General features: G+C 45.5%; 1 protein-coding gene across 5 annotated transcripts in view; it reads right to left on the bottom strand.

Annotated features, from left to right (window-relative positions):
• The window catches only part of RNF220 (ring finger protein 220), a 227573-nt gene that overhangs the window by 30887 nt on the left and 174880 nt on the right, over positions 1-21806 (bottom strand). For 3 of the 5 annotated variants that reach the window (XM_054210877.1, XM_054210878.1, XM_054210881.1), the window contains 5 exons: positions 20218-20339; positions 19071-19203; positions 2902-2998; positions 1820-1906; positions 39-94 (listed from right to left, as the gene is read on the bottom strand). In XM_054210877.1, coding sequence (XP_054066852.1) covers positions 39-94; positions 1820-1906; positions 2902-2998; positions 19071-19203; positions 20218-20339 — 495 coding nt within the window. The remainder of the gene's footprint in view (positions 1-38; positions 95-1819; positions 1907-2901; positions 2999-19070; positions 19204-20217; positions 20340-21806) is intronic. The other 2 variants (XM_054210879.1, XM_054210880.1) reach the window with 1 other exon arrangement.

Below are 21806 nucleotides of genomic sequence, written 5' to 3'. Positions count from 1 at the left end.
TAACATAGACGTTAACAATTTACAAATTCAACACTCACCGTCACTGGCCCATTTAGAAAACTCCGGTGTTATTCGAGTACTGGGTGTGCCACCACTAAAAGAGAAAAGGGCAGAACGCTAAAGGTTGAATACGGAAAATTTTGCCGCTCAGGAAAAGCTACCCCTTCCACCCACCACTTCTGTCTCAATACTTCTATCCATCAGCCTAGGCTTCAAAATGCGAGCTGTTGGCCTGCTGCCGGAGGTGTTTTTGTGCTAGTCCTACCTTTCCACTAGTGTTCTCCCAACCTGCGCTTCTAGCTGCGACCTCTGCTGAATCACATGGGGGTTGTGATGCTGACTGATGGATGGGATTCAAACAGCACCTGTGACCCAAGGCTCATTTTTGAATACACAATTTCAAAGATGAAAACCTTATTCGTGAACAGAAATCCTTTGTGTTGCAATAGCTTCTCCCTTGAAGAATAACTTTACACCTTCACAAGCCCCATCTTTTCCATCTTCCCAAGTGAAGAACAGCAGCACTGAAGTACAGACAACTCCTAACCCTGTCCATTCTCTTGCAAGCCAGTAACAGAGACTGTAAGAGAAAGGAACCTTCTGAGCAGGCTGCACACCCGTGACTACTTAACACTTCAGCTCTATGAGCCAAGACAGCTGCACTCAAAAGGCAACGTAGGCTTATGCTTCAGGGCATCAGCTACTGTACCTGCATTTCTACAGAAACTTGCTGGAATTTCAAAGTTCTTTTTACAAGCAACATCATCTCTCTTGTTTTAGAGATGGGCAAACAAGTTCAGGAGACGTGCAAGCACCTTGCCCAAACAGCAAAACAATGTGTCGGGTGCAAGCCACATGAAGGAACTGGGTCTCCTGGCCTTAGGTCCTCAGTCGTCTCACCAATTGGTCCACAGCCACCGATAATGGACATCCTGATATCCTCCTGCTACAATACCACTTTCCTGGTGGAGGAGCTTCAGTATCTTTGAGGCCCTGCCTCTGGACTAGCACGGTTAGCAAAGTATTGAACGGACCAACGGTTTGGATCCAGTGTGGCAAATGCCACTTTTCTATGAAGTGGAACCTAATTTTGAACTAGTGTTTGTGACAGGCTAAGCAGTAAGAAAACTTCATTTCACTGCTCTATCAATCACTTCAACCTTGACCTCACAGGATCACTCAGAGAAAGAGACAGAGGGGTAATTTAAGCCCTGTTTTATGCAGGGCAGAGGGCTTAGAAAGCAATCCTACCTCCCTGTTAAAACTCATTTTATTTGCCTGAAATGCTTCCCCAAGTGCCCTGAACGGTGGCTGCCTACATTCTCCACATATTTACGTGGGCACAGCACTCATCCTGCCCCAACCCCAGAGCTGAAGGCAGAAGGATTAGTTCATGTACCCCACCACACATAATGGGATATAATGAAATCATACCCCAGGTACCAGACCCGTAACGTGCCAAACAAGATGTGGATGGCATCACGTTATACTACTAGTAAGAGGCCACATTTCATGGTGAAGCAAGATGATGCATAAAGCCTTAGTATAGCACAGTTCCCCATCGCCAGAATTCACCTTCTGTCCAGCACCATTCAGGGAGAAGGCAGCACTGTCTGGGCAGTGGGGTGGTTAAGAAGGGAGAACGTGCAGGGAGAGGCTTTATGAGGCTGCACGGGTAGAGATGGAGACCCACCATCACACTATAAATCTTTGTAAGTCTCTCTCATTGTGACCCTTGTGCTCAAGTGAACAGGTGTTTTTCCACAAATTGAGATTACCCAAAAGTAACGAAAGCAAATCAGAAAGGCACAGTACTTACTTTAAAACAGCACCTCGGAGCGCCTCCCTCTCTTTGGCTTCACCTGGTTCTTCCCCAGTGCAAGGGATAACGTCTGCCTCCGTGTACCTGAGCACAAGGAGTTAAGGAACGTACAGCCTTGCTGCAGACAGCGGAAAGACTTTTGAGATGGTTGGGACACTAGCTGGGATACACAACAAATTCAATCCAACTAGGAACACCTCAAAAGAAGAGGGGCTGGTATCCAGGAAGGCGCTTGCTTTTAAATCCTGGATTAAAGTTTTGTTTTAGGTGTAAAGAAACAGAAAAGTCTTTTGACAGCAACATGACCCACAGCCTCTTAGACGGGGAAAACAAATTCCTCCACCTAGCCTAACTTGCACAATTCCACTATTTCTGTTTGAGGAATAGAGATCTTTTATCAGCTAAGGGCTGGGGCTTCACTCTTAAAGGCTGGTACAGATTTAAATAAAATCTAATTCTATAGCTATGCCTAATACCCTTGCAGGAATTCCTCCTTGGTGGCTGTACAGCTGCCCCAGGGCAGAAGTCTGCCCACATCTCTCCCAGAGCTGTGTCTGAAGAGCCTGGTCACCAGATGAAGTTCCCCAAAAATGCCCTTAATGATAGTTATGTCTGTGAACTGTCTACAGGAAGGAAAAAAATCCAGTCTCTCAGAGTGGCAAGTGAATAGTGCTTGAAATGTTTACTGCACAAACCCCCTGAAAACGGAGGGGTGTCTAGTGGAAAATAAACTCAATTCCTACCCACAAAGCAGGAAAAGCTATCCACATGGAAGAAACCTGGATGGAGACAACAGATTGCTTATGAAACAGAAGACAGGGACACTTTGATCTCCTGCAATGTCTCCTACAGACTTCACCAATCATGTCTGAAGTAGTGCTGCATCAACAGAAGGATCTCAAAGGCAGCAACTGGGAATCCCTCCTAGTTCAAATAACATAGAAACTGGGGAAGGTGGTGCCATTTCCAGTACGGATGGACACAGATTATCCACCGCTACTCAGGGCAGTGCTGTATGAAAGCTAGCTGAAGATGCAACTCCAGGTTCCCTCTCATTAAGAGCCTTTCAAAAACGATACTGTGGTTTCCCGTATTCAAGTGTGTCGTCCCCATCTACATCCAGGTCGGCGTCGCTGTCTGGATTCTCCTTGCCACTGCACATGATGAACCCAGAACCTGGAAGAAAATAAAACATGTGGATGAATATTTGAATGGGAGATGAAGCAAAGGAGCTCTCCTAAGGATGGCTGGGACAGTCTGCAGACTGTCCTTCACTCTTAACAGCCTCACAAAAGGTACCATCTCTAAAGACTGTACAAGTCTGAAGACTGAACAGAAAACACAGAAATAGATGCTGGATTTTATATGCTAAAACGCCTCTCAACACTGAAAACAAAACATTCTTGAACTTTTGCTCTCCACGTGAGTTATTTGAAAGTTGAAGGCACTGGGAGTGTCTCTCAAAGGCAGACGAAAACTGAAGCAAAATAGAGAAGACTTATTTTTCATGGAAGTGGCCAACACAAAAACTACACTACTAGCAGGTAAGAGAAGGCCACAGGGACATTCTGAATTAGTCCTTACTTCAGGTAAAGAGGGCAGGCAGAGGCTAAAATGCAATTAGAAAGATCTTTTTTTTTTTTAAATGCATTTAGTCATGGCTTAGATTTTTACCATATAAACTGTTTAAGAAAAGCAAACCTCTTTCCAGGAAAAGATCAGACTCCACAGTCATTAACAGCCCCTTACAAGCATTTCTTGTATGAGCAAATTGCAGTGCAAGCCAACAAGAGTCTTGCACCTCCACCAAGGGTGGATCAGGCATGAGCACGGTCCCAGTTCCAGCAGGAAGCGAGACAAAACAGTTACACCCAAGACTGAACTGATTAACAAGTGCCACTTTCTAACAATACATACATTTATTTTGGTTCTCAAGTATTTTCACGACTGTGTTACTGCTGACTGCAACCAGGCTTCTTTTAATTGAATCTGCACCTACAAAGATGAACCTTCACATAGTATTTGCTACCTAAGGTTTATTAATGGAAACTAAAGACAACATAAATTTACTCTTTATGTGATCTAACGCTGGGCACGCTCTCTCCCATGAGACCGGAAAGGATGGTGCAAGATTCTCGTTTGCGTTCAATTCTGCAGCAGATCTGAGCTGTTTGGAGACATAAACTCCATAGACAGAAAATGGCTCGCCCCTCACCGTCCTGCCAGCAGACCTGGACACCCGGCTCATGGACACAGGGTACCTGCTAGAGCCTGAAGGACCTGGCACATCCAGGTGGCTGGTGACCAAAGTCTGTGGCTAGACCAGAGAGCACGCCCCACTGGCAAACACTGAAAGAGGAAGGTAGAGGTAGCCTTGGCTTTGCACAAATGCCTCCAAAGTGCTACATTTCTGCACTGTGAACAAGTGCAGAAGACAGGCTGAACCTGATGTAAAGCACTGAATGTAAGGCGCACGTCTGAAGAATGAGGACATTCCCAAGCGTTAGGGTAGCCCATTCAGTGCTACAGATGTCCGAATCTGTTCATCCCACTGGGCTCTCACCAGCACTTAGAAAAGCTTGTGCCATCGGCAGCAAACTTGCACTTTCCCAGCCCAGAAGAGTGAACTATATTTCTAACAGTTTGCATGTGTGCACAGAGCAGGGCAAGGCGATGGTCTCATTTCCAAGGACACCATGCAGACACAGCTCTTTACTGTCACTCTCTAGGAATGGACGCTCTCGCTGATTCATTAAGTCCCCAATAAAATTTGTTTATATGGATTTGATATTTCTCTTCCCTGAATATAAAGAAGGTCCTTAACGACTGATAACCATAGCATGACAATGATTTTAAGACTAACCTTTCCCTAGAAGCATAAACTACCTTTTACTTCAAAGTAATTGCCAGCCTTAATTTTCAGCAGAGGTAACAAAACTAGCATCGACAATGCAGCATCCACCGCCTGCGCCAGGTACCGCAGGAGATATCTCTGTGCTTGTAGGACATCTCCGCGGTGTCACTGGGGCAGCCCTCTGCCAGCAGACCCCATATAAAGCGTTTCATGTACCGGCTGCACGCTGCCAGCCAACACATGTCATGAGCTGCCTCCTTTTGCTGCAATGGCTCCATCTAGTAAATCCTGAATCCTTCAGTTCATCACAACGTTTGGGGGAAGATTTAGGGGAGTAAGAGAGACCTGTCAAAGAAGCTGGAGAGTCTTTCAAAGCTGCCTTAGAAGTCACAGTGGGCGATGGAGTGGTAATTTACAGGCATGGCATTTAACCTGCCGTAACACCATCCCCTGCACCTGGCATTACTTTAGCCCATCACTTCTCAAAGGCCATAAACTTTGGACACACAGGTCTTCATTTTTCTTGTAGCTGTGGGAAACACAAATCATGCAAAGCTGGAGCTGTGACTTGGCCAGTCCTGGAGGTGATCTGAACATTAGCCAGACAATGAATACTTGGAGCCAGTGCCTTGGGGGAGGGTAGGAAAAGGTGTCCAAAAGACTGGAGGTATGCGGGACCACTCCCCATGTCCCTCTCTCTGCAAGGATGCCAAGCACACAGCAAACATGCACCTTTCCATCAATTTTGTTTCCAAGTGACTCAAGCCAACTAGTGGTTTATGGTTAGAGCTTAAGAAAAGGAGACCTGCTTACTGTGATACGATTTACAAATATTAAGGCACCGTGACTTCAGAATCCTGGTGTCCTTGCTCTCAAAATCTTTGTACTTAAGAAAATCCCTTTTAAGTCTGTAAGGAAAATGCTCCACATACCTTTTGCTGGATTCTGGCTCTATAATAAGAACCGCTACACTGCCAACAGAGTACTATCCCCCTACACAGGGAGGGTACAGAGGAAGGATTTGGAAAGTACGTGTTGTGGTGACAGATACACACTGGGATGATCTGACACAGCACTGCAGTCAGAGAGGAGGGCAGAGCAGGAAAGTTCATAGGTTAAGATGAGGGGCAGGAAAAGGGCAAATTTTCTTTTCTGATTAAACAAGGACTCCCAGGCCAGGGCCTGAAAGAAGCTGCAATAAGGTGATCCAGCTCTCAGATTTTCACCAAATATGGAATTTTTTTTTTTTTTTCCAACATGACCAAGTTCAATCCATTTCAACACAGTAAAAAAACTGATTCAGAAACCGTATGCTAAACAAAGTAACCTCCGTGTACCCAGAAAGACTCTGAATATAAGCTGTGCTCTAAGTTTTAGGATTTCAGAGTCTGCTTTAAAAAAAAAAAAGGAAAAACAAAATCCACAAAATATGGTTCCGATGTGAATCAAAAGGTCCACAAATCCCAGTACTGCCACTGCATGCAAGAGAACACCAAAGAACGGGATGCAAAGCTCGGTCCAGCATCACCTGCGGAGCAAAAGGCCTGCCACCGGCATCCTAATGCCCTTTCATCTGCAGCAGGGATGGATTTTGAGGCCAGTTCCGGTGGGCTGGGGTTTGGTGCCACAATTTCGACGTGACCCTCCTTGTCTAACTTCCTGGGGTTGCTTCCATGCACAAAGCCAGTGAAAACACCCACACAGCTGTTCAAATATTTGACGTCTGAACTGCTTGACATTATTCATTCATCTCAGGCTCATTCAAACCAGATTTCTGGACAAGTGCTGTTATAAATGGATTAAGAGGACCACTAAATGCAAGGAAGGGCCGATAGGATCACACCTGCTTCTCGCTAACTCAGCCCAAGTGTAAAGAGGGCTCACAACTTCCAGCTCCTGCCAGCAGCGTACGCTGCCATCCAGGAGCAAGGAAAATGTGAAATGGAGCGCAGAGGGCGTCGAGCAGAATAAAATGGCCTTTGCAATGGCATTGTTTCGGACCTGCTAGAGGAGAACGTGAGCTTCCAGAAGAGCCCCGTACCGCTACACTGGGATGATTTGCAATTCAATGGCATGCAGTGGGATTGAGGAAGGGTTCCTCCAGCATGGCTTGGCTTCTGAAGGTCGGGCAGTAATTCATGGCCATCAGCAGCGCTGCCTACAGTGAACCTCTAAAGCCAGTGCTGGTATCCAGAGGTCAATGCTCGGGACCAGAACTTTATCCCAACGTGTTAATAAAGTGAAATCCGACAACTCAACGTTAAGTTGTGAGTTTGACCTAGGAATTCACGAGAGACATGATCTGTTATACATGGAAGCAGCTGCGACTCTTACACGGTGAGCCGCCTGAGGAACATTATACCACCTGTGAAAGCCACAAATGCGGCTTTCAGATGAAAAAAGACCAAACCAAAATGTAGACTCTTCTATACCTTTCTCTTCTTGGAGAATTTTTTTTGCTCTTGCCATGTGTTTGGTAGGAGGCAACCTCTTGTCATATGCTGCCAGCCCCGATACAATTAGCCTCCCGATGCTAAAGCAGCACAATCCTCTGACAGTCTTAATCCCAGCTGCCTCCTTAAGGTCCAGACAAACAGGAGTGAGCAGGCAGGTCAGCCACGGGGGCCATTAAGCAGAGAAAAAACAAAGTTACAGCTCTGTCTCCAATCCCCATTGCTCTTGTAGCCAGGTGCTCTGACAAGCAATTCCAGCACTGGTATTGAGTGGCACCTCTATAAACCCTGTGACAGTTTGGGAGACAAACTCCCCCATCAATCAGAATGTACCTATCAAGATCACTTACCCACAGCGCCTGCCACCCTCCAGCACTGTGTACACAGCTTTGCTCGGGCTGGCCTCGGAGCAGCCCGCCTGAACACCAATTCAAGGCAGTTTCTGAAAAATCTAGGTACTCTACACGCAAGCGTCAGCGTTTCTGAAACAGGTAAGAGCTCCGAAAAGCAGAACAGATTTGCGTGCCTCTGCGCTGCTGCCCGGCTGCGGGTACTGGCAGGCTACAGGAATCAGCTGAGCTTGAAGGAGACTGGAAAACACTTCCCACTTTCTTCCATGTGCAGACTAATAATGGGGGGACATAAATCTCATCAGAAATCCTTTTGTTCCCCTTTCCTTAAGTTTTCAGAGCACTTTGCTTTCTCCTAAGCCATCCCCTATGCCTCAGCATCCTCTCTGACCTCTACGTTGCTTCTCAAACCTCCCTTCCTTTGTGCAATCCCCCGGTGACTGGTCATCCCAACATCTCCCAAGTGAACGGTGGCTCAAGCTAAGATCGAGAGTCATTAACGTGACAGATAAGCAGATTCACAGAACAGATAAAAGGGCCTCACATTCAAGTCCCTCCTTTTCTCCACGGCATTCAGTGGCAGATGGTCAAAGTGACAGCATATGCTGCTTCAGGTGCTGGCAGCGCTGCTGACTCCTGCGCAGGCAACGAGCTCACGCAGAGACGGGCAGCCTTGGGAGGAGAAAGGTAAGACAACCAGACCAGCACGGACCCAAACGACCACAGCCAAATTTCATCAGCACAGCTAGGAAAACACAGACCTGCTATGCCCCACTTCTGCTCCTCAGCTCCTACCTAGACAGACAAGTCAGTTTTGGGGGCCAGCTCTTCTGTATATATTTAATTATCACTCCAAATAAGACCGAGGAACAAAACTAAGATGTTAGTACTATTATTTGCAGCACCATTATGAATGCAGCTACTAGACACTGCTCATGCAGAAGATCAAACTCATCTGTATAACTACTGTTTCTCCTGTTTGGCCCTCAAGGAAGGTGGAGGTATATCAAATCTGTATCAGAAATATTCTAGAAATCCAGAATTTTGTGTAAGTTCTGTAAACGGGTCTAAATCCAATCCATCTCAGGGGTGTGCAGCTCTACTGGAGCATGTTTTGGCTGGGAAGAGGCATTCATTCTGCTCTCAGGTAATTTACACATGTTCAGGAAAGAAGAAAAAAAGCCTCCCGTAAATCTCCAGAACTGCAGCCTTTACTAATTACACTCCTTGCAGTAACCTGCCTCTGCACAACCTCCCTTTCCAGCACGTTCACTCTATTTTCTTAACGAAATGTCACTCGTTGGCTTCTTGGAGAGTAAAAACAATGAAGGCAATAAAAGTAGTTTATGCAGACACACGGCCAGGCCTCACACACACTTCCCGAGAATGGCTCTAAACTGGGTTTATTTCATCAGCTGCTGAAGTATCCCAAACTAGTGCTAAGAGGACAAGGTGGCACGGATGCTGTTTTATTTTAAAAGGCATTTGGGCAGAAAGAGAAAGCCATTAGAGATTCTTGAAAACAGGAGGAAGGCAGACATGAGGCCATCCTGAACAGCGGTCTTTCTGCAGATCTCTAACACTTCCCCAGCCGTATTTTTGGACAGTGGAATTGTTCCCCCTTTCTCCTAGCACAAACGGGGATACAATAGTTCCTCTGGTGACTTTCTCAGCCTGTTGCAGGAAAAATGACATTCAGAGGCCGTGAAAAGCTGCTTGCAGGATGAGGGTTTCATTTCTCTGGAGCCACATCCATTTCAAGCAAAACAGTGATTTACCTGGAAAGCTGACACCCAACTGTGTTGTTACAGCGTACACCTGAAACAGCAGATGCATCCATCTGATACCGACTATTACCTCCCACAGAGGCACAAATGGGCTGCCAGAAACCTGACTGCTTACCAGCGTCTCGGACGCTTACAGTGATCTTTGCTAACAGATCAGGGGAACAGCTGCCTTTAAAGAAAGGGCCATATAATTTTATGACCATTAACATCATTTCACAGCAGCATGCTGAACAAAGGGCAGGCGAGCTCCGCTCTACAGGATAAGAGCCAGCTGCTGCAAGGCTCAGGGAAGAGGCTTCCCAAGAAGATTCTTGGGCATTTCAGAGATTTCTTTTACGCATCTCTGTAACCCATCAGGTGCAGATCATGGCTGTGGAGGTGAAAACCCACTCAGCCCAAAGGTCTGATCTGGTGTGGCCATTCATGTGTGGCTGCCTCCTAGAGCCTCACGCCGGTGTGATGCACCAAGGTGAGAACAGTCTCATGTCTATCTCAAAGGCTGCTCTCCAAAACCCAGAGCCGAAGTACAAAAGCAGCGGCAGCCACGGTCTTTGCAGCTATGGCTTGTTTTCCACAGTCAGGGAAAGGTGGATCTGAAAGCTTTTTGTTCCCCTGGGGAGAGGGTGGAAACAAACAAAAAAAAGGAAGAGGGAGAATTAAAGTAATCTTGAATCACTAAGCAGATTCACATCACTGGATCAATAAACACCACTGACAGGGATCACAGGAATGTCGCAACTTTGCCAATAATAAAGCAGCACAGCAGAGCTTGGAGGATGACTTTTCTAAGGCAGCCGAGCATGAAGCAGCAAGGCTGGTGAACAGCTGAAAGTGACACCCGGGCTTACAGCGGGGCCGCTGCCAGTGGCGGGGCTCGATGCAGTTTGCTTTAAATAATGATGAGCATGGAGATTGCATTCGTGGGAGAAAGGCAGCCAAGGACTGGAAAAACCAAGGGCTAAATTTCATGGGCCAAACCTGTATGTTCTTCCCCCCAAACTAATTCTTTTCTAGGCTAGAAAGAAGAAAGAAAAATCAGTGCTAATTTAATCAATTGATCAGGCTATTGATTGCAAAACTGGAGCTGCTAGTTAGCCATGTGCTGTAATGCCCTCAACTCTGAAACCACAAAACACACCATTGATTTCTTCACTCCCAGCTCCAAAACAAGAAATAAAGCCGGGTTTTCAGCGGGAAAGCAAATTCCTCGTCCAGGGAGAAGATGCAAGCAAAGGAGAAGAGAGGCCAGGAAACAGGGACAGCCGCATCTTGCGAGGTTCAAACTGAAATTAGTTACAGATGCAGTCACGGTGTCTTGTGTAAACTCTATCGATTGGGTGGCTGACAGTCTTGGGAGCCTCCATACTAGGACAATCAATCCGGCTGCGGTGTCACCTGCCACTTTGCTGAACAGTTGACAATGCAATTATCCAGTGTGGAGGCAGGGAGTTGGCGTGTGTCAAACGCAGTTAGCCACTTTCCGGGCACTACTCGATAATGCGTTTCACCGCCGAGTGCAAGAGACGACATGCGGAGACAGGAGCTGTTTAGAGCCATTGAGACCCGTGCTCCCTTTTCCTTTAGAAAAAAAAAAAAATAATCTCACTGCCCCTGACTTAACAACTGTATTCTAAAATGCTATTAAAATCACGTCAATCAGCTATTGGGTTCTTACGGCTGAAGTTTGACCTGAGTGTCCAAGAAGCAGGTTGTAGTTCTAGCAAAACTGCAGACACTTGGAAGAAAAAAAAAATAAAAAAAATTATCAAATGACTGTCTTAAAGCCTGGGACTTTCAAAACCAGAGCAGACAGACCACTAGAAAAATGGATTGCAGAGAGCAGCTAAGCAAGTGCAGCAGATGGGACTGGAAGATCTTATGCTGCATGTCTGAGATCTAGGAAAATTGAAGTTTAAAGGGATGCTGTCAACTTGAAACCCAGTCAATTTCAAAAAATTGAGTAGTTTCAGGTGCTCTACCTGCTCCCTTACTCCCCCTGCCAATTTTCAGTGTTACAACTGCATTCTCTGTTTTCTTTTTAATTAATTTTTTTTCCCTCCTTCCCCTGTTGCTGGGTGACAGACATCCCTTTTCCTCCTCCAAGTACGATACATAATACCGTCAAACAGAGAGAATTCCCCTTCTTCCCACAGAAGATCTTTTCCTGGTTAGAGCAGCTGTTGGCATTACGTAAATTGCACAGCAAGGTTTAGCTGATTGTGCTCCTTTCAGCTAATGTGTTCTGGCAGTTTGAGCATAAAAACTAGGTTCTTACATTTTTGCATGTGTTCAAGTAAACAAAAACATACTATCAACAATCAGGACTTTTAACAGGTATAAGCACCATCTTATTTTTTTCCCGTTAAAGCGATTTTTACTTTGCTGAGTCCCATTGATTACTTTGTGTTCCAAAAATGAAGAAGATGCTGTTCCTTGAAGCATTATATGAACTTTAAACACACATGAAGGGTCATGATGGCTTTCATACGTAAGGTAGGAATTCTGATTTTTTTTCAAGTCACATACTATTTGCATCTGTTTTTGCTGCTCACTAAAAGTCAGCTCCTGATATTAATATACAACACAATAACCAAGAGACATTTATTAGCCACAGAATCCCTTAAATTCTGTATGTGGACACAAACTATGGAGAAGTAGTCAGGTACAGCCCACCTGACTATTGTATATAACACTATGTACACAGATCTGTTAGCATTTTTAGCTCAAGTATTACCTTACGGACAAGTACTTGCTCTCAAAGGAGAGAGGTGCAAACATTAAGGAGCAGCTGGGATACTCCATCAGACCAGTACAAAGTACCGTCCTCCAGCAGCAGAGGGATTACCAGGATTACCACCATTTTACACAAGGGCCGAGGTAAGTCATACAAGTGCTCTGGGACTCAGGAGCCCTCTAAAGGGGGGATAAGGCACAGAATAAGCACTTGAGAAACATGAAATTTATGTGTCTCGCCCACGTGGAAGCTTGCAGCAGGTAGAAGTGACCTGCAGAAGGTAGCAAACCAAACGCAGGAAGGCTAAAATAGCAAGACTGAGAGGCTGGGAAGGATGCTCAGAGGTACAAATGCATTCACTTAGAGACTAAGCAACAAGGGACGTCGACACTGGAAACGTGACAGAGAAAGGCACTGAACTGAGCTCTTGCTAAATGGGAAGAAGATTAAGAATTTCATTATGGCAAAGATTCCCTATACTCTTCCCACAGACTGCTCTTGCATGCAAGCTCAAGTTTGCTTTAGCCTGCCAGGGTAAAATTCTGAGTCGTCTACACAGAAATGGGGATGGCTGTTCTAGTTACTAGACCATTCTTACAAAAGGCCTAAATATGCCAGCGGTATCTTCTATTTCCCACACAGTCTCTTAGGAGAAGTCACACTTTCACTGTTCAGCTCAAATTCTTTTGCTGAATTTCAGTAGGTCAGTTTTTACCCTCTTACTAGTACTACCTTAAATGCAGTCTTGACTTCCTGGCATGGAAAAACGGAGCCTCCTTGCCTCCTGAAGCTTTCCTGCATGCCTCGTTATATTTTCTCTAAAAAAGAGGGCACAAGCTGGCTACTAGCTGAGATTCTAGAGCAAGACTTTTAAGTTACGTCACCAGCTTTGCTACTATCTTTATAACATTAGAAAAGATGTTTCTCCATACTTCAGTTTCCACATATGTGTCAAACACAGATTCTGCAGAGTTTTGTTGTAGAGTTTGATGTTTGTGAAATTGCACTGAGAAGCGCAACTGAGTTTTCCCTCCTCTATTTGGAGCTTTCTGCCAGGCAGTCACCGGACACAAGCAAAGTCCTCGTGCCCACAAACACCTGCTGCTGGCTGAGGCAGGAGAATTGAAAAGCAACTACTTCGATTTTGAGGACAGGACCTCCCACTTGAGAGCGTGCTTCTAACGTTGCATGCATTTAGAAGGAGAACAATTTGGAAGAACATACAGCTATTGCCCCAATGCTCTTTCTTGGACAACGAACCCATGCTGGACGAAGGCTGGCCTGCAACATTTGCTGCTCAAACTGAAGCACATTTTGATTCTGCAGAGATAGAAAGCTGACAGCGGGACTGCAGCCATCAGCTGGAAACTTTCGGACATTTTAATATAGTTCCACTTTCCAGGCAGCTGCCCTAATTGTACATGACGTGAGAACCAACGCAAATGGACACCCAAGGGTAACTGTAGTTTGTTACAGCTTATAAGGCTTTACCAAGCCCCTCTACACATACACTAAGTCGTGCTGTTCTTTTCCCTTGATAAGACATTAACGAACAGACACAAGCCCTTTGCTAGCCTGGGAGGAGGGCAGCGTGGAGAAATGAAGAGAAACTTCAGAGTTAAGTAATCCCTGTTTGTTTCTCCTTCTTCAAAAGCATCGCAATCTATCAGACAGATCCTTGTCATGTTGATCTTTCTTAGAAAGTATCCTTCCCTGAAAACGCCCCGCTTACCATCTTAGCATTTTCAAAGTCTTTCTCTCGTCTGTGTTATTTTTTGATGCAACTGATCTGCTGAAGGAAAAGAAACCCAGAAGGGCAGTGGTGACGAGCCTGCTACTGTGCCCGGAGGAAGGCTTTTTGGTGGGAGAGCCGGAGGGGAGAAGAGGAGGATGGGGCGGGTGGAGAGAACTTAGCTAGAATTCTTCAATTCTTTCATATCTGAAGAGGACGGCAATCTCTGTTCTATCAGACTGCGTGGTTCGTGCTTTAAATGGTACTTGCTGCTAGCTTGCTTTCCCTGTCTCCGTCTCTCTCCCTTTGAAGCAGACTGGACAGCTTCCTCAAGCTGGCGTTATCACTCCCTCTAACCACTCTTGGCAGGCAATCTAATTCCCCCTGAAAAGGTCACCGCCATTTTAACTGCCTTTCAATCACATTAAGCACGCTGCCGCTCGTGCTCAGAGCACTGTGCCTGCAGCTCTCCTGACTGAGGTGCGATCGATAAACTGACATCCCGTCCCCCCCCCCACCCCAATCTCCCCAACCGCCCCATCCGACGCTTGCCACCTTCCCCTCTCCTGGACGAGCCGCCTTCGCGGAACGACTGGGGAGACACCAAGTGACAAAAACCCTCTCCTCAAATCCGAAGCAGCAGAAGGGAGCCGGCTAACCTGGCATTTACTAATCTTTGTCCCATCTGCTACGAAACAGAAGGGTGCGAGCAGCACCCCCCCGCCTTCCCTAGACCTACAGAGGCAGCGACTTCACAGGATGGTTTGCTCAGGCACCGGTCCAGGCACCTTTGAAGCTGCGTTACAAAGAACAAGCCTCCCTCAAACTTCCCTCAATGCAATCATTACCGTTATCTCTCCCCCCGTGCTGCCTTTTTTTTTTTTTTTTTTTGCAGTTACGAGTTATGTGTTCCATCCATCGATCCCTGTGTAAGACACTGTTTTAAGTCCTCTTGCCTTTTGACTGTGCTAAGCCGTTTAAGAGATGACAGCGGCTTCTATCAGTGCGAAGCTGATGCGATTCTTTTCAGATAAAGCACTTTTTTTTCCCCCCCCACTCCCCCCCCCCTTCCCTTTCCCTTCTTTCAAGTAAGAGACATACACACAAAAAGAGACACTGAATCTTTCAAAGAAAAAAAAAAAACACCCTTTTGAACTTCCCTCAGGAATTCTTTAAAGGGATAACCTTACAATGTAAACAGTGAGGGTAACGTGCATCCATTCTGGAGAGGGAACAGAAGGATTGCTACAAATATGTTGAGCGTTAAAAAAAAAAAAAAAGACCATCAGAGAGAGAGACACTTGATGCTTTCACTTGCAAAGCATTGTTGGCTTCCTAAACACAGAAAGTCATTAGACAAAGATGGCATGAAATAATCCCCTGTAACAAAGAGCCTCAGAGAGGGATGATCCAGAGACGTGGGGATAGATGGTTACTGAATGTTCAGGTATTTCAAGAGAAATTTGAGTCTTGTGACACTGTTCTGAGATAGGGAAATATTTATTACATCTGTATAGCTTTTCATTTTGAAGCACAAGCCTGATTTACACAGCGCTTGCTATTTCATGTTGGTAACCTTCTGCACCCATCCCAAATCAAAGCAAGAACCCTCCTGCTACAAACCCTGACTTCAAGCAGGACCTCTACTGAAACAAAGTGATTCCAAATCCTACATAATTGCCAATAATCTTCATTTACACCCTGATTTCCTCCAGTTTTGGATAAGCAAATTAAGCAATAGCAAATGAAGCTTTAAGAAGCCAGGACAGCCAGAAGTACTGAATAATTCCTGACCTGAATGTGTTCACCAAACCCAACAGCTTAAGAGACAACATACTGGCCCCAGCACTTCTCAGTTATGACATATTCCTACTTGCTGCCATCTCCTGTTCTTTCCACCTGCCACCTCTCAAGAATGCCAAGCCATGGTGAGCAGGAAGGTGTGCTTTGGCTCTGCCACACTAGACCCAAACGGGGATTTGCAGCTGCAACACCAACACAGAGGACAAAAATTTCCACCTTCTAAGACAGTCTCAAAGGGGAGAGGAGTAAATCTTTCCTGCAAGCGCTTTGGAAGCAAGACAGCTTCATCCTAGCAACAATAAAAGTGAGAGTTTCAGCCTGTGATTGCTCCCAAGCACTAGACCACCCTCCAGAAGACTTGAGCAGGGTTGTTCATTTCCCTGACCTTTCTGTTTTCAAGAAGAGTAAGCCCAGGATCTCCCAGCCTTCCTCCACCTGAGAACCTGGCTAATTAACAATGAGTTTTCCTCACCTTCAGAGTGATACGAACTTTGTCCATTAACCAAAAATGATAAAAAGAAGCAGCCAGGACCTGTATTAAGTTTGAGTCACTTCTGTAATGTCGCCCAATGGTCTGACCAACTCATGCAATACACGCTGGCCACAGCGTCCTGCCCCCCCTTCGCCCAGCTGTAACATGTCCTCATAGCAACACACCATTAAAACCAAAATTAATGAGACACATGGGCATCTATTTTCCCCTCCGGTTTTACATATTTCCCCATGTCATCTCTTTAGACACTGGTGACATCCCTGTAGCCTGGCAAAGGCTGTCTGGCATTATAAAAGGCCTTTGATTTCCACATCGCTGCCACTTCTTAGCAAAGGGAACAGAGCCAAACACAAAGCCTCGGGTGACGGGGGTTAACGAGGGCCTTGCCAACTCCAGACAAAGCAGTTTTAAGCATTGGAACGCATCTCCAAAACGTTATGCTGTGCTTCGGGGCTGTAAATTAAGAATTCTGTCCCTAAAACAAGGCAAGAGCCAACACTGGCAGAGAAAGGAAAAAGACAGTCACCTTAAGGTTACCTGAGAGTGCACAAAGCAGGCCTGACTGATGGAGACCTCTGAATGTCAGCAGCTAGACACAATACAAGAACCACAAAAGGGAGCATGAAAGAAGTGTAACTTGCTTAAAGAGAAATAAAAATCAGTCAGCTATGGGAGATCTACAGCTTTGCTTTGTTTCCCACATTTTACAGAAACTTCTTGTGCAGAGTCGGTAGATAACTGGCAGATATTACCTGGTCATCCCAAAATACTAGGTAGTAAGTTGGTGGCAAGAAATTCCCCTGTTTAGGGAAGAGGATACCTCTCTAGAAGAGCATGGCAGTGGCTGAATCCAGCTGCCAGCAGAGGTGTACTCCAGAGGAGGAAGGGCAGGGAGAAACGCATGTGATGGGGACCTACCAGCCACTCAGGTGGAGTCATTTCTTCAGCAGTGGCTCTGCCACCAAACGCTGCACAGAGAGGATGCTCCTCACTACAGGGAGGTTCCTGTGCTTGCGAGCTGATCTACAGACACCTTTCATCCAGCACCACAAAGGGAAGGAGTCTAATCCAAATGCCTTCCCATCAGAGTTAATTACTGAGGGTTTTAGCACCGCATCTAGTTGTGCTCTACTCTTCTCCCGGTCTTCTGATCCTTTGCTGTATCTGTTCATGAACTAAACACTCTTGAAGGTGTCACAAAGGTCTCAAAAAGGAAAAAGAGATGGACCCCATACTTCCTGATGGAAGCAAGGCTATTTCTAAATATGAAACATAGAAGTAAGTATGAAACACAGAAGTACCTGTCCATGTGTGTGCAGCCATCTAGCAGAGGTTACAGCCCTGACTGTTGCTATAATCTGTCTAACCTCTGGTGGAAGAAAGCAGTTAATCTATGAAACACAAATGCACGCATTTGAGAGTTCATTAAAATATGGAACAAAATGCAACAAAGAGCAAGTACTTTGCATTTACACCGCCTAATTACATCAATTACATACATTCTGTCCACCTGAAGGCTCATTTAAAAGAGGGTCTCCACATGACTGAAGCAAGATGAAAGGTTCAGATCACACCTCCGTGAGTTAACTCAAAAACAACCGGGAATGTTAACCAGGTGAAGACAGCATAATGTCCACATCAGAGGAAGTGTAAGATCGTGCTCTTCTCAAACTCAGGTGTTTGGGGGTGAAGGAAGATACTACCCAGGCACAAAAAAGGGCAGAAATTAACTGAGTAGCTTTTTCTAATCAGGGCTAGTAGTGACAACAACAGAGGCACACAGACATCCCATGCTTCCCCGCTACAGACTGTAGTAACTATGCTACATAAACATAGTCTAAGGTCCTGCATGTTCTCATCAGACCTCTACGTGGAATCACGTACAGACTCCACTCTCCGTGCGGACACAAAAAAAGTTAAGACAGATAAGGCTACAGACACAGGAAGCGACAGTGTGAACTTTACCAGGTAGCCTTTAAAACCCGAAGAAGCTGCTCCTTCACCTCTGTGCTCCTGATCATCTGCTCTGCTACAACCCAGCTACAATTTAATTTCAGCGGAAGGTAAGAGCAGATCAGGAGTGCCAGCACCTGGCTGGCTTTTAAGTCCAACTCCCTTACATAGTAGCCTTTCCCCTTGAGATCTTTTAAATTAAAATCCAAGCTGATATAGGAAGAGATCACATCCCATCCTCTTTATTGAACGGAGGGAGCCAGCATTCCCCCTCTCATTAGGCATGCGCTACGTGGATTGCTTGCGAGAGACTCTCCTTAGTGCCAGAGGTTCATGCCAACGAACAGTTTAGTAAATCCTCCTCTTCGAGGCCAAAGGGCTGAGTGTAAGAAAGGGGCCAGGTTTCTAGCTAAAATTACATTCACCAATAAAGCTCACAAGAGGTCAAATTTTGCCATAACTCACTCTCTCCTCAGTAACTGATTTCCCCGTCACTGGGGAAGGAGCGAAAGAAGGAGGAAAAATAAAATGTGTTTGTCTGGGAGCCCTAAGGGCTTGCAGTGCTGGAGGTGCAGAGCAGGTTCCTGGATTCTCATTTATCAACCTTAAAAGGGATGGAGTGATAAATGCACAACCGGCCCTTTAATATTTTATGCAGGTGCTAAAGCGACTTAGCTGTCACCTTCAATACATCACCAGAGGCTGATACACCAGCTTTCGTCACTCCAGGCTGGGAATTTTTACAATTTCATTTCTATTTCCCTCTCTTCACATATTTCCACGTATTTCTTACTATGTGTAACATATAAAAAGCTATTTTCCCCAAATGATCTCCCCATTCCACCCATTCCCTCTTCAGCCACATTTCTTGAGTGAGAAATAATGCCATGCTCTTGTTCAAGATTTGCACAAATTTTGACTCTGATCATTCAAGAGAGGCAGAAAGCTGAAATCACTTTACATTCTGGCAAAGGCTGAAGGTCCTGCCCTTTGTGAAAGGCGAATCTCTAGGTCCCTCCCTTTAAAGACAGAAAGTGATCAGCTTCCACAGCAGAATGATTTGCAAGGGCCCCCAAAACACTGGCGCACCTCGAAATCCTCCCTCCAGGAGGGTAGTAGCCCGTATCCTCTTCTGCCCGCACCATTCGTACTCTTCAAAGCGGTTGCCATTCTCGTTCTCGATGTCCACAGAGTCATCCTCAGTCATGCAGGAACCTTCTCTCTGCACAGGGTAAAGCAGGGGCAGAGCATTGAGATGTATGAAATAGCTCTTTGGGGTTAATAACTCAGGGTGGGATGGAGAAGAAAAGCTGGACTGTTCCCAGGACAGCTAAGTATAGAGCAGACAGCAGCAGCTACTCCCGCGCCCATTCCCAGTGATCTAAATCTAGAAGTAAATGGGTGCTGTCAGAACTTGACAACCTTAAGATCAAAACGAGTTGCAAGGTTCATCACTTTTACGCAAGAAATTTAAGCTCTGGTTCCTACAACAATGCTGGCGTGCATTTCAACATGCATTCCCCTATCACGTAAATCACAGGTTCCTTTGACCCCCAGCAGGAATGTTCTCCTAGAGCATATTTTTTGGGGCACACTGATCAAAAGATACCTCTCCCTAGACCATGCACCTCTTGAGGCAACAAGAATGAATTTGTTATCATCTCTATTGTGGGCTTTTCCCAAGAAACAAGCACAGAAAGCCCTATGACACAACCCTCTCCCCCCCCTAGGGCTTGTTCCTCCTTCTTCCTTGCCATCTTTGGGATGAACAGCAAGACAACAGTTCTGCTCAAACGCACTTCCTGGACTAAGATGGTCATGCAACATTTACGAATGCCAGTCTGGTACAAAAGAACCCAACAAAAAAATAATTCGAATGTTGTCAAAGGCAGATATCAGAAAGAACTCTTCTTACTGTGCTACATAGGAAGCATGAAGTCCTATAAAAGAAGGCTTCATAAACTTCAACAGCTCTACCTTTACAGTCTACAACTTAGACTTCAATAACAGCAAAAGGGTGCATGGAGTAAAAAAGTTACTAATGCAACATAAGAGAAAAATCCAGAAGAATCCATCTTCCAAGACAAAGAGAAGTGACTAGAGATCTTAGGGAGACACAGTTAGCATTGCCTGCAAGCTCAGCAATGTTAGTTTTTGCCCCGTGTTAGGTCAACTGCAGACAAAGCTGGGAGTAGGGAGAAGGGAATGGCAGCTGGCGATCCTGCTGCGCCTCTACCTTTGCAAGGCATTGTTCCACATGCCTACTCATCTCCTCCTCGGATCCTGACAGAGGTCGGCTGCAGAGGGGACATACCTGCCCTTCGTCTTGCTTCCTCCGTTTCATTTTTCCAATCCGAGCTGCATGGAAAAACCAGGGAAAGAAAAAAGGAAGACATGTCAAGTTTGTAGCTTCACACTCTTCTCTATTTGCTCAGCTCCAAGCAATAAACCCTTGTCAGAAATGGTAAGATTTCACACCAGAAGACCCCGTTACAACTCCCTATTCTGGTCTCCGTAAACAGTACAGAGACTGTTACGTAGCACTTCTCAGATTAAAGTTGTAACCTGTGGCTGAGTACAGCCCGATTTCAGCAAGGCAGCTACTCGGGATTTAATAACCAGAAGAGGGAATATCTGCTGCACATCCCCAGGTAAGTTAGTCAAATGGTTAAATACTTTCTCTTGGAAGCCAGAAATTGTTTTCAAAGTTGAGTGATCAAGCCACTGAATCCTGTTCTGGATTTTGCCTTCTAAATCTAAGATCCACCCATTAACACATCCATTCCCCACACAGGAACTTGCTTAGACCATAGAAGGATAACGCAGCACCCAAAACGCCTTGGATAAGGTATATAACCATCACTTCCAGGACCACAGAGTCTCCTCTCCCTGAATAATTCCTTCGCAGAACACCACGAACAAGCCAGAGAAACATCTTAGCAGCAGGTAACATTTACGGGGAGGAAAGATCTTGGCTGTGAAAAATGCAGCACCTACGTTACATAGTTTCTGGTGCCCTCTGTTATTTTTATTTCACTATTTTCGTGTGGAGGAAAACTGGGGCTACACTGCCTTCTTGAGGGCACACTCTGGGAAACAAACATGTTGGGAATCACAATGATTAGAAAAAGCAGCCAAGGTAGCCTGTTGCTTAATCCAATCTCTGGTTAATTTGAGCCATGGTTTAATGTGATCAAAACATCTGGAACCAAATTATTTGCATTAAAAAGAACTTCTGTCCTTTATTACGATGGCTTTAGGCAGGTATTACTGAATAACTCAATCACTGGCTGCAGGAAAGTCGCTGTTTAATTAATAAGGAAGGTCAAAATTCTGAATGAGAGACAAGGAAAAGCCCAAGGAAAGCCCATGTGATAATGAGAGATGACACCATCAAAAAGCTGTGTTAGCCAGAAATCGTTACTGACATTGTGAGCGCTGTGGCATGCTCTGAAAGCCCTCATGCCCAAATACCGTGGGATCAACAGCTCCCTGCAGCCAACAAGTCAGAGAAAGCTGCTGGAATGCCAGGAAGAGAAGGACCGGGGTATGGGAAAGTTTCTATCAATCGCATTCTAAAGTTTATAAGTCACTTGGTGATGTGGATGCTTTAAAATTTCATCTGAACACACCAACACAGACCTGAAAGGACTTTTTCAGGGCTTTCTTGTTGGCTTCCCTGGACTCAGGACTCTCTGGGTTAGGATATACTTTGCCGCAGACCAGAATTAGGAATATTCACCATCCCCTATACTCCGTGATGCCCCAGGATTAATAAGGCTTCAAATTATTCCCTGGACATTGCTTTTCCTCACTGCACGAGGC

This window comes from Rissa tridactyla, chromosome 8, assembly GCF_028500815.1.
Source record: "Rissa tridactyla isolate bRisTri1 chromosome 8, bRisTri1.patW.cur.20221130, whole genome shotgun sequence".
NCBI lineage: Eukaryota > Metazoa > Chordata > Aves > Charadriiformes > Laridae > Rissa > Rissa tridactyla.
Note: the sequence above shows the minus strand (reverse complement) of the source record. Positions and strands in the feature narration are given on the sequence as shown.